The following is a 12,980-nucleotide window of genomic DNA, read 5'->3' as shown; positions in this document are numbered from 1 at the left end:
GTCTTAATCTTTAAAATGAAATGAAAGACTCCAAAAAGGATCACCTTTGTTCCAGGTCCTTTGGGATTAGGTTCTCAGACTCGGGATATGTATTTACTCCCCTTTGCTCTTCTCTGACACCAGAGATACTTTACTTAAAAAGCTTGAGAAGGAAACTTACTACTGTAAGGTTTTTATCATTTCCATAGTTTCTTCCACTTCTGACTTCAGAACTCACTTTTCTAAAAGCTTTTATCCCTTTCTCTCAAACTTTATAGGCCTGTGTGACAGAGATCACAGTCATTTTCAGGAGTCTGGATTCTTCCTATTTTTCCCCATGACAGAATTTTATACAGTTATGTACAATAATTACAATTCAATTTTGGGCTCCAAGAATGACATAGAGGTTCCTAATCCATAAAACTATGAGAAATGGAAACCTAAAGTTGCTCCCCAATCAGATGATGTCCCTCAAAGATAGGGTTTTATTATTTTGTTATTTGTTTTGTATTTTGTTATGAAAGGTTTTATTTATTATTTTGTCCTTTTGTTATTCTTCATAACTTAACACATGCCTGACACAGAGTAAGCTCTCAGGAAATGTTTTTATTTTTATTTTTTAATGAACTCTGAACTAAGTCACATTAAGGACTCATAATACAAATAGAAAACACAAACAGTAAATTCAGTGACAATTCTAATAGAAAACTATTTAATAATTTTTAGAAGGTAGAGAGAATATGTCTGTATTCTCATCCTAACCCAAATCAGTGTTTATTTTCCTTTCATATTCTTGAAACTAGGAAAACAGAGGCAGAAAGAGGTACAGGAGGGGCGCCTGGGTGGCACAGCGGTTAAGCGTCTGCCTTCGGCTCAGGGCGTGATCCCAGCGTTGTGGGATCGAGCCCCACATCAGGCTTCTCCGCTATAAGCCTGCTTCTTCCTCTCCTACTCCCCCTGCTTGTGTTCCCTCTCTCGCTGGCTGTCTCTATCTCTGTCGAATAAATAAATAAAATCTTAAAAAAAAAAAAAAAAAGAAAGAGGTACAGGAAAGCAGAAATATTTTAACCACCTCACCCAGTTTCAGCATGTTGTTCCAGGATCCAGAACCTGTCAGTTCACAAGATGAAGAGTTCGAAAATACCTTAAAATCAAATAGAATCACCTCTGTAGTATCTCAATTTTAGAATTTAAGTAAGTTTTTAATATAAAAAAAATCACTCTATTGGTGATTATTTCACTAGCTCACAGAAGAGACATCATCAGTAAGACCAAAAGTTTAATTGGTGAAGACTCACAAAATTATGTATAAAATAACAATTTCAGGTTCTTTACATATACTTAAATAAGAAAAGCAGATATATCAGTAATTGGGCTCTTTATAAATATTTTTTAATATGTGTAATTTCTTAACCTTTAACTTCTTGGCCTTTATATCAAGGCTAATAAAAGACATCAACATTTCTGGAAGGAAGTCATTCCACTCAATTCCTAAAAAGAATATTTCTAAAATTTAACTTTAATGATTAAGTACAAAGATCAGTAGCCCCAATGGAACCCTATCCCCACTGACCTCTCCTGAAGGGGCCACATTCCGTGTTCCATTACAAGCAGAAGTTACCATGGGTTTTGTGGTCAGCTGGAATGGGAATCCAAATAAGCTGGCAGCATTGTAGAGACTGGTTTTGACTTGGTGAATGAAGTAATCTAGACAATATAATATAGATTACATATACATATAAATATAGAGTAATAAACTTCTAGCAAAAAAAAATGAGATATTTTAGAAAGGCCTCTCTCAATCTTTATTAGAAGTTCCATTTTCAATCACTGAGATAAGAAGGTATCCATAAAAGTAATTTTTCTCCTAGCTGAATACTAGAATTCCAATATTGTGATTTTGGGGTTTTGGGGTTGTTTTGTTTTGTTTTAGGTAGGCTCCACGCCCAATGTGGGGCTTGAACTTAAGACCGTGAGATCAAGAGTCACATGCAGGTCGCCTGGGTGGCTCAGTCAGTCAAGCATCTGACTCTTGATTTCAGCTCAGGTCATGATCTTAGGATTGTGAGATTGAGCCCTGCGTTAAGCTCCATGCTGGTCATGGAGACTGCTTAAGATTCTCTCTCTCCCTCTGACCTTCCCGCCCTCTGCCCCTACATGCACACTTTCTCTCTCTGAAAGAAAGAAAGAAAGAAAGAAAGAAGGAAGGAAGGAAGGAAGGAAGGAAGGAAGGAAGGAAGGAAGGAAGGAAGGAAAGAAAGAAAGAAAGAAAGTCACATGCTCTACCAACTAAGCCAGCCAGGTGCCCCTGTTTTTGTTTGTTTGGCTGGTTGGTTATTTTTTCAAGTAAGCTCTAGGCCTAACGTGGGGTCTGAACTCAGGACCCCAAGTTCAAGAGTCGCATGCCCTACCAACTAAGACAGCCAGGCACCCCGTGATTTTTGTTTTTCAATGAGATACCTCTTCTGGGATGCTACAAAAACATGAAATCATCACTTCAGCAAATCACAGACTGATTCATAAAGAAATGCCTGAAATGACAACTTTTAAGCAATGAGTTCTTCAGAATATATAAAATAAATAAACCAGAGAGATAGGAGCATAACTTAAACTGCAGCACACAGACACTAAGTATGGCAGAATCTTACAGGAAGCACTATAATTTACTCACTGGTTTGTCCTTACTTCCTGAGCAGGTAACAATATATTCCTAAATAACTATTTACTAAGTGCCTATTATACACTGACTACTCCAGGGTAGAATTAGCAAAGTATAAAACATCCCACTCTTAAACATCTATGATGAAATAAAGCTATCCCTCTACTGGAGAATACGTGTTAGATCTGATGCACCCCTCCCTGCAGCCAGAAATAAAGACTACAAAATAAGTAAGTAAACAAATAAGGGGGAGGGGTAGATTTCAGTGCATGTTACACTTCCTCCTTTTACGACACTACCCCTTTCTCATTTCCTACACTGCTGATTGGTTCTCTACAATTTCCTTTCTATTTCCCAATTAAGGGTATTTTATTTTATTTTTTTTTTGGCTTTCATATTGTAATTTTATTTTTTTTATAATAATTTTTTATTATATTATGTTGGTCACCATACAGTACCTCCCTGGTTTCTGATGTAAAGTTCGATGATTCATTTGTTGGGTATAACACCCAGTGCACCATGCAATACTTGCCCTCCTTACTACCCATCACCAGCCTATCCCATTCCCCCACCCCCCTCCCCTCTGAAGCCCTCAGTTTGTTTCTCAGAGTCCAATTAAGGGTATTTTAAAGCACTAGTTTGAGAGAAAGAACCATCATTTTACCTACATTGTGTTTTAGAGAAAAAAAGCCTGAAATTGAAATGGTGGCTTTAAAACAACAAGCACTCCAGAACACAGAAGATATAAAACAGAAACAGAAATATAGGGGAATAACTCAAACGACAGGGAGGATGTGATAGCTAAGTGAAGCAGAATGCAATTTGAAGTAATTTGTAACTAGAGAATAGGTAAAATATCAAAGTTTGCAAATTACTTGTTTCTCATTTTAGGACTTAGAGAATTCCAGGTTATCCCTCTAGTACTGTTGAGGGATATCACTTATGTTCTGCTGCACTTTCTGAAGTGGAAGAGTGAGAGCTTTAGAGATTGGTGCTTAACCTACAAACTGTTATCCAGACCCCAAGGGGCACGCGGTATTCCTAATAACTAACAGAGTTAAATAGTGGATGCTAAAAAGTATTGTAGTATTTATTTTACTACAAATTTGTCAAAATCTGAGTATTCCTCAAGATTATGCCAAAAAGATCTCAATAACTCAAAAACGGAGGAGGAGAGGAGGAGGAAGTAGAGAAGAGGAGGGGTGAGGGGGAGTAAGAGGGGGAGGAAGGCAGGCTGGCCTACTTCAACTGTAAAATGAGGCTAAGACCACCTTACTTACCTCACAATAGACTAAGTTAGATCTCTTAAAATCCCCTTCATCTCTAAGATCATGAGTCTGAGATTCTAAGATCTTCCATTTCCTTTTACCCTTCTTTTTTTTTCCTCTCAAAAGCAAAGAAGAGAGTTGTATTGTCCAACACAGTTGCCGGTGGCCACATGTAGTCACCTAAGTTTATATTTAATTAAAATTAAATTCAGGTCCTCAGTCACACTGGCCCCATTTCAAGTGCTCAATAGGCATCATCATGGAGAGATCTATCAAATGCACTCCTGTAGATCTTTACAAACTTTGCCAATAAGTATTAAATCTGCTACCTGCTGCTTCCCCCTTGGCTTAGGTTCCTGTCTATAGTATACATTCAGAAAATTATAATACATATTTCATGGAAATCATGGAGGGAGGGATCTTGAACATGGAAAGAAGTCCACGAAATAGATGATTACCATAATTATTTCAGAAACCTTCTGTAATACCACCATCAAAGTTCTTTTTGTTTTGGTTTGGTTTGATTGAAGTATAGTCGACACAGAATGCTACATTAGTTTCAGATGTTACCACTTTCAAAGGTCTTCACCACACCGTTATTTATTTACATTTTTGCTTAAAATTGACTCATATTTTTTGCTAAATAAATGTATTTGAAAGGTAACTTTATATCACCACTATAAACATAAAAAAACATTATTTGCCTTATAAAGAAATGAAACATAACAATGTAAGTTCTAGCTGGGCCTGTGAAAAGAAGGGAGAGTCACATGTAGTAGATGAGTATTAAAAATACACTGGCATTAAATCAAGATTTTCTGCTTGAAATAATCAGAAAACTAAAAACAAACGAAAAGAATACAACTTTTTACTACATAATTCACATGCCACTTAATGCTGCGAAATGTTGTATCCCCTAAAATCATTTCCTGAACTGATATATATCCTGTGCTTTGGGAAATACTGTCCTAATGAATTTAGTATAAATCTGGCATTCAAAATTCTCTTAATTTGATGTACCTCTCTCTAGCCAACTTTTCCCCTGAGTTCTCTTCACTGTTTCCTGAATTGCGCAACTCTCCCATACTGTTCCCTCGGCCTGAAATGCTTTCCCTTCCTATTGCTCTATTGATATCCCACCCATCCTTTAAGATCCATCTCACATACTTGCTCTATCATCAAATATTTACTGAGACTTTTAATCAGCTGAAAATTGGACAGTATTTTACTATCTTTCTTATTTCACTTATTACATCCCTAATGAAATTAGTAATTATTTATATGCTTGTCTTATACCCTACATGATACAATCATATACCTATACAATTGTAAGGTCCCTAAAAATAGAGACCCTGTCTTATTCATTTTTCTTTTTCCTGTGGAACCTAACACATTGCTTAGCAGTAAGACCTGCTCAGTAAGTACTCACTGAATTTAAATGAAATCTTATCAGACATCTGGAGGTAGTTCAAAATTCACATTCATTTTTGAGACAAAGGAAATACTATTATAGCACTCCATTGTGCCTTTTTCCTTTAATCTAGTTTTGTTCTCTTCTATTAAGCTACGTCTAGCCCTCTGGATACAGAGAAATAAACAATTTGGGGCAACACATTCGATTCATTCGCTCAGCTATGTGAACTAGATGACTCAGTTTGAAGTAGTTTTTTACCATGTTTTCTCCTCTAAAATAAAAAGCACCTTTTCTTTATAGGAAGACTGAAAATTTTAAAATACATATTCAACATATAGCCTTATTTATAATCAAGTCCCTGGTAATAGTGGTTACCTCTAGAAAAGATAACTGAGTAGAAAAGGGACAGGAAAGAGACTTACTTTTCACTGCACATACTTTTTACCCTTTGAATTTTGTTCCATGCATATACTTTCTCTATTTAAAAAAATATAATTTTAAAAATTATCACACTCAATACCTAATCTTGGTCTTTTGGCTGGTATTTCATCAGCATCCACTGTAGAAAACAAACTGCTGAAAAGAGAAAGAGAAAAAAAAATATGTACATAATCACACATCCATTTCTTTTTTTTTTTTTTTTTTTTAAAGATTTTATTTATTTATTCATTCGACAGAGATAGAGACAGCCAGCGAGAGAGGGAACACAAGCAGGGGGAGTGGGAGAGGAAGAAGCAGGCTCATAGCAGAGGAGCCTGATGTGGGGCTCGATCCCACAACGCCGGGATCACGCCCTGAGCCGAAGGCAGACGCTTAACCGCTGTGCCACCCAGGCGCCCCCACACATCCATTTCTAATACGTAAACCTAATATGGATACAACACATCCCCTCCATCCACTTTGTCAAAAAAATGAGATTCAACTGAGGCATGAAAAGAAAACACTCCTCTATAGTAGGCCCTTATCATTTGAGGACTTAACACCATTGTTTAAACTATTTGAAAGGGACTCAAAATTCCCTATCAAATGATAATCTGTAATCTGGATAAAGTACAAACTTGAAACTGGCCAGAATTCACTTGGCTAGTAAATGAACATAGGTAAGAGCCTAGGACTAGTATTTCCTTTTTCTCTCCAGAAATGAGTTTAAAACAACAATTTCCTTTTGAAAGATGACATCTCCCCCACCCCTGCAAGGAAAGCCATTTTCTACTTCACTAGAAGTAGACGATATAAGAAGCTTTAAAATTTAATTCTTAGCCAGAAAAGTTGTTCTATTTAACTGCACTACTATCATGGAACTAAATTACAGTGGTAATAAAAAATTGGGGAATTTGGGAAAGTTTTTGGACCTATACCTCAAGAATGTTAAAGGCTTTGATATACTACTTAATCATTTTTTTTGGTAAATTTTATTTATTTATTTGTCAGAGAGAGAGCACAGACAGAGGGAGCAGCAGGCAGAAGGAGAGGGAGAAGCAGGCTTCCTGCTGAGCAAGGAGCCTGATGCGGGGCTGGATCCTAGGATCATGACCTGAGCCGAAGGCAGACACTTAACTAACTGAACCACCCAGGCGCCCCTATTAATCATCTTTTAAAAGATGATTATGATTGATCAGTTTTACAAAAAAAAATGAACAGAATAAATCCCAGGAGAATAGGCTTACATTGTGAAGAATTGGTTTAGATTAAGGATGTGTGGTGAAGAACAGGGTTTTGATCTCCAAACCACTGTTCCATCTATTTGAAAGCAGGGATTCACAGCAAAAAGAAAGGATATGGGAGAGGGAATTAACATTCTCATTCAATAAATACGCACCAAGTGCCTATCCTGCACCCACCTCGGCACAAGGCCCTTGGGGTAGAATAAAAAAATACTACCCTTATATATATTAAGCATCATTTTAGGCACTTTACAACATGTCCTCAAATGATCCTCACATCAACTTCACAAAAAGGTAGAAAAGAATAGGTTGAAACCTTGGGCTCTCTAGAACACATGATGGAATTCAGCCAACAGCCAATTTCATCAATGACCTGCATTCTCAGACTCATGTATTAAATCATCTTGTTCTCTCAAGCTCCAAGAAACCACCCTTCAACAATCTTGAGGCTTAATCTTTTAAAAAAAAAATGAAATTAACACTTGATCACTAAAAGTTGATGGTGGGGTGTATAGAATTAGTGTGGCATTTTATTCTCTAGATTAATTCTCAGCAAGGACGTCGACAATATGAATGAAACAAACCAACTTTTAGGTTTCCCAAAGTTTTAACTGAATTTTAGAGTACCAACTAGTGATCTTTTTACAAGAACGAGACACCTAATTTTTCCCCCTCATATGCTTACTCTAAAGCACAGTACCACCCTCCCTCCCTCCCCCGCAAAACACACACACACACAGTTTGACAGCTGTTTCAGAACAAAACAGCTGCTGTTTCTTGGTGCTAAGAGAACAATTCTTGCAGTCAAAACGGCTTTGGGAAAGCTATGAATCTCACTTCCCTTAGCTGCACTTATTGCCTATAAATGACACTTGGAAGCGTGCTTCGTAAACAGTGAACCGCAACACAGAGAGTATTCCCTCAATTTTTTTTTCAACCTAAGAGTAGCAAGATATGATACAGGCCCATTTGACAGCAACCAGCTTGGGCTCTGACAAGAACATCAAAGATCCTAACCACCGCGGGCCACTCCAAAGACAACTAGCTCGTTCCATCATCAGGAGCGCATCCGCACATCTTGAAGGGAGCGACTACGTCACCAGGACACCCTCGAGTCGCACCTCCACCGCCTCGGCCCGGCCACCTGTTTTGGCCGAGCAGGGCCTGCCTGGGTGGATCAGCTCTCTCCCGGCCTAGCCCTGGGTGGGGGAGGGGGTACAGCCAGGCTGGAGCTCGGCCCCCTCTCCTCTCACCTGTTCGAGCGCCGCCTCTTCAGGAGGGCCCGGGTAGGGGGCACCGGCCGGTCACAGAAACGGAAAATGGTGCCGAGAATCCTAACCAGCCATTTGTACATACCAGGCCCAAGCAGCAGCGGCGGCCGACACACCCCGAGACGCAAACCCCAGAGCTGTCGCCGCCGCTGCCGCCTTCGCCGCCTCGGCCACCACCGCCAAAGCTCCGTCGCCGACTTGTGACGCGATCGGAGGACCCACAGATAAAACGTCCTGAGGGCTATAGGAGGCCCCCCCCTACTCCGCCACCACTCCTGACGTCACCTCCTCCCGCCCGACCGGAAAGCATCTTCGTCCTCAATCTGCGCACGCGCAGCTTCGCCCCACCTTCTCCCGAACCTAGCAACCGGAATGAGTGCGGGAGGGTCCCAGTCCAATCGCTGACGAGATCGAAAAGGCTGTGGGCGGGGTTTTCTCTTCGGCGGAGCCAGTCGCGAGACGGCCCGCGGGACAAGGCCCACAGGCCACATGTGAGACTTCTCCACCCCGGAGGGAGCGCTCCAGAGGTCTGAAATACAGGTATTCAGTAAATGTTTGTTGAGGGCACAAAATAAAGGTGGTTCCCATCAATTAACAAATGTTTACCCTGCTAACCGCCTTTTAGTTTGCATATACCTTATGTCTAATACTTTACACACATTGTCACCTGCTTTTCTCCCAGCACCCTCAGGCGATGGGGAGGAGTCTTGTGCTTATTTTAATAAATAAGGAAATCAACCATAGAGCGATTGAGTAATTGGCCTAAAGTCACAAAGCTAACTAGTGGTGTAGCTGGATTGGAACCAGGATCTAAGAACCAGCGACAGTCCCTGGCCCTTGATGTGAGTCTACTTGGGGGAGACATGATTACAAATTCCCAGATAATTATGGGCAAAGTGCAGTAGGAGCCAGAGAAAGGAAAAACACACCTTGGGGAGAGATAGGGAAGGGCAGAACTCAAAGAAGGCTTCACTGAAACTTAAAGGGGCCTTACCTGAGGCCTAGGAGTACCTACTGGTCTCCTCCCGTGGGCTAGCAGGGAGTGCTGATTAACTCTCCCTCTGTTATCTAGAGGTCACACTTCTGGTTAATTATCAATAAGAGAAAAAGTCCCACCCTATTTAGTGACAGAAAATCCAGTCCCCTCCTCCAAACATACTTGGAATCCTTCTTTTCATGCCCCACAAATCCATCCCTGACTGCCACGTGGCCCTTCCCTATGATTCAGCTAAGGCCAGACTTCCAGGCTTGCTTGAACTCTAACACAGGCACTCCCCATGACAGCCTTGTCCTTTGCTCAATAAAGTGTTCTGGAATTCTGGTGCAAGTCACCACTTAGAGCACCGGAACCACCAGCTACCTACCTGTGGTTATCACCACTCTGGAAACAAATCCCAAGTGTGGACATTGGCTCCTCCCTTCATTCTCCAAAATACAGCTAACACCAGACTATTACTGAAAGTTTGAGAATAAAATTACAAAGACCAAAAGATTTTTTTTTAAGAAACTTTAATTTCTGCTGTGATCACAAAGACAGCATGGTACTGGCACAAAAACAGACACATAGACCAATGGAACAGAATAGAGAGCCCAGAAATGGACCCTCAGCTCTTTGGGCAACTAATATTTGATAAAGCAGGAAAAAACATCCGGTGGGAAAAAGACAGTCTCTTCAATAAATGGTGCTGGGAAAATTGGACAGCTACATGCAAAAGAATGAAACTTGACCACTATCTCACACCATACACAAAAATAAACTCCAAATGGATGAAAGACCTCGATGTGAGACAGGAATCCATCAAAATTCTAGAGGAGAACATAGGCAGCAACCTCTACGACATCAGCCAAAGCAACCTTTTTCATGACACATCCCCAAAGGCAAGAGAAACAAAAGATAAAATGAACTTATGGGACTTCATCAAGATTAAAAGTTTCTGCACATCCAAGGAAACAGTCAGAAAAACTAAGAGGCAGCCCACGGAATGGGAGAATATATTTGCAAATGACACTACAGATAAAGGACTGGTATCCAAGATCTACAAAGAACTTCTCAAACTCAATACACGAGAAACAAATAAACAAATCAAAAAATGGGCAGAAGATATGAACAGACACTTTTCCAATGAAGACATACAAATGGCTAACAGACACATGAAAAAATGTTCAAAATCATTAGCCATCAAGGAAATTCAAATCAAAACCACACTGAGATACCACCTTACGCCAGTTAGAATGGCAAAAATAGACAAGGCAAGAAACAACAATTGTTGGAGAGGATGTGGAGAAAGGGGATCCCTCCTACATTGTTGGTGGGAATGCAAGTTGGTACAGCCACTCTGGAAAACCGTGTGGAGGTCCCTTAAAAAGTTAAAAATTGAGCTACCCTATGATCCAGCCATTGCACTACTGGGTGTTTACCCCAAAGATACAGACGTAGTGAAGAGAAGGGCCATATGCACCCCAATGTTCATAGCAGCAATGTCCACAATAGCTAAATCGTGGAAGGAGCCGAGATGCCCTGCAACAGATGACTGGATTAAGAAGTTGTGGTCCATATATACAATGGAATATTACTCAGCAATCAGAAAGAATGAGTTCTCAACATTTGCTACAACATGGACGGCACTGGAGGAGATAATGCTTAGTGAAATAAGCAGAGAAAGACAACTATCATATGATTTCTCTCATCTATGGAACATAAGAACTAGAATGATCAGTAGGGGAAGAAAGGGATAAAGAAAGGGGGGGTGATCAGAAGGGGGAATGAAACATGAGAGACTATGGACTATGAGAAACAAACTGAGGGCTACAGAGGGGAGGGGGGTGGGGGAATGGGATAGACCGGTGATGGGTAGTAAGGAGGGCACATATTGCATGGTGCACTGGGTGTTATACACAACTAATGAATCATCGAGCCTTACATCGAAAACCGGGGATGTACTGTATGGTGACTAATATAATATAATAAAAAAATCATTATTAATATAAAAAAAAAAAAGAAAGAAACTGTTTAATTTCCATCAACCTTATTCCACTTTGTTTGCCTTTGTGGAAGAGCAGCTTAAGACCACTCAATGGTTGTTCCTACCCTTTCCATGGCCTGAGCAGTGGGAGCTGCAGACCCGTGTTCAGCGGCAGGCTGAGCGCTCCAGTCTTCAGTAGGGAACTGCTGAATGGGCACAGAGGACAGCTGCACACCTTCAGACCAGTCTGCCACTCCAGGTTGAGTAGCAGTGAACTCAGGAGCTGGAGCAGTCCATTCACCCTGACATCCTCCTTGGTCACAGCCTCTTCAGCAGCAGCCTGCTCTTCCTTTTCAAACTCTTCAGGATCTCTGTAGAAGTAGAGATCAGGCATGACCTCCCATAGGTGTCCACGGGAAACGATTCCACGCATGTGCAGAACCTCCCTGGGCCAGCATCCACCTCATCAGACCCACTGAGTGAGCTCCCTTGTTGCAAGGGACGCGATGTCCACATAGCACAGAGGAGAGTCTGTGATACACAAGCAATGGTAGGCAGATTAACATGAGATGCCTCTATGAGAGGCTGGTGGTCAGCCCTGGGATCAGTAACCACCAGAAGTCTCAGCTCTTGGAAGGCTGCCTGGATCTGGTTAGTGAAGGTTCCAGGAGTGAAATCGCCAGCCATAGGAGTGGCTCCGGTAGCAGCAGCAAACCAACACAGCTTGCTGGCCAGTGTGTTCCTGGATTATACCATATATATATATATATATATATATATATATATATATATATATATATATATATATATATATATATATATATTTTTTTTTTTTTTTTTTAAGCGGGGTTTTGCATGGCAACAATGGCACAAGCTGCCAGCAGAAGCTTCTCCCAGGTTCTCTTCAGATTTATTATGGAGATGCCATTACTTTTTCTTTTGTAGATGTACTGTTCCATTTGGAAGTCAAGGTTGGTGCCACCTAAGTGGGTTCTTGATGCAAGGAATTAGAAGACATCGTCCTCCTTCATTTGCAGGACATCAAGGGCTCCAGACATTGTAAAAGTTTCCCTTTAAGTTACAATGCGAATGTAGAACAATGCCACTGTGTGGACCCGTCCCTGAGTAGTGTGGAAAGCAAAAACCAGTTGATTTAGAAGTGGCTATTAAAAGTACTGCATCTGTAGTCTATTGCTCATTGCCTCCCAGAAGGACTTTCCTCCCCTCAAAGTCATCTCTGCACTGTTCTCAACGTCTTTTACAAGGCACCAATAGAAGAGAATTTCTCCTCCACCTCTACCCCAACCTGTTTCAGGCTGGACTCCTAATTAACTTTATTCTTTTTAAGACTTTATTTATTTATTTATTTGACACAGAGAAAGCACAAGCAGAGGGAGCAGTAGGCAGAGGCAGAGTCTGGAGAAGCAGGCTCACCACTGAGCAGGGAGCCCCAATGTGGGGCTTGATCCCAGGAGCCTGGGATCACGACCTGAGCCGAAGGCAGATGACTGAGCCACCCAGGAGCCCCTCCCAATTAACTTTTAAAAAGTCTACCACTGGCATTATTATGCAGAACACTTTGGCTGTGTCCCAGCTGTCCATTCCACCATGAGAGTTGGTCATTGCTTTCACCAAACAAAGAAGAACACTCAAGTATTGATGGGGAAGGGATTTTCCAAAACAAGAGAGTAGTCTTTGTTCAAAACATAAATGAGAAAACTGCAAGCTGCTTTAGAATAGCAACTTATCCCAGGTTTTGGCC

At 40.8% G+C, this 12,980-nt stretch overlaps 1 protein-coding gene and 1 pseudogene across 8 annotated transcripts in view; both read right to left on the bottom strand.

The window, feature by feature from the left end:
* Positions 1-8,575, bottom strand: part of SENP2 (SUMO specific peptidase 2) — a 43,064-nt gene extending 34,489 nt beyond the window's left edge. For 3 of the 8 annotated variants that reach the window (XR_007188736.2, XR_008957318.1, XM_026497244.4), the window contains exons 1-4: positions 8,341-8,520; positions 5,841-5,896; positions 1,553-1,686; positions 1,057-1,123 (exon numbers count right to left, since the gene is read on the bottom strand). Coding sequence is in view for 4 of the 8 variants with exons in the window: in XM_026497244.4 (XP_026353029.1) it covers positions 1,057-1,123; positions 1,553-1,603 (118 nt within the window). In the remaining 4 variants the exon portion in view is untranslated. Of the gene's footprint in view, positions 1-1,056; positions 1,124-1,552; positions 1,687-3,918; positions 4,087-5,840; positions 5,897-8,237 lie in introns of those variants that run through there. The other 5 variants (XR_007188735.2, XR_006409372.3, XM_026497200.4 and 2 more) reach the window with 5 other exon arrangements.
* A 2,741-nt stretch (positions 8,576-11,316) lies between these two features.
* Positions 11,317-12,276, bottom strand: LOC113256665 (40S ribosomal protein SA-like; annotated as a pseudogene).
* Positions 12,277-12,980: the final 704 nt, after the last annotated feature.

Source organism: Ursus arctos, unplaced genomic scaffold (assembly GCF_023065955.2).
Source record: "Ursus arctos isolate Adak ecotype North America unplaced genomic scaffold, UrsArc2.0 scaffold_4, whole genome shotgun sequence".
In the NCBI taxonomy this organism is placed as follows: domain Eukaryota; kingdom Metazoa; phylum Chordata; class Mammalia; order Carnivora; family Ursidae; genus Ursus; species Ursus arctos.
Note: the sequence above shows the minus strand (reverse complement) of the source record. Positions and strands in the feature narration are given on the sequence as shown.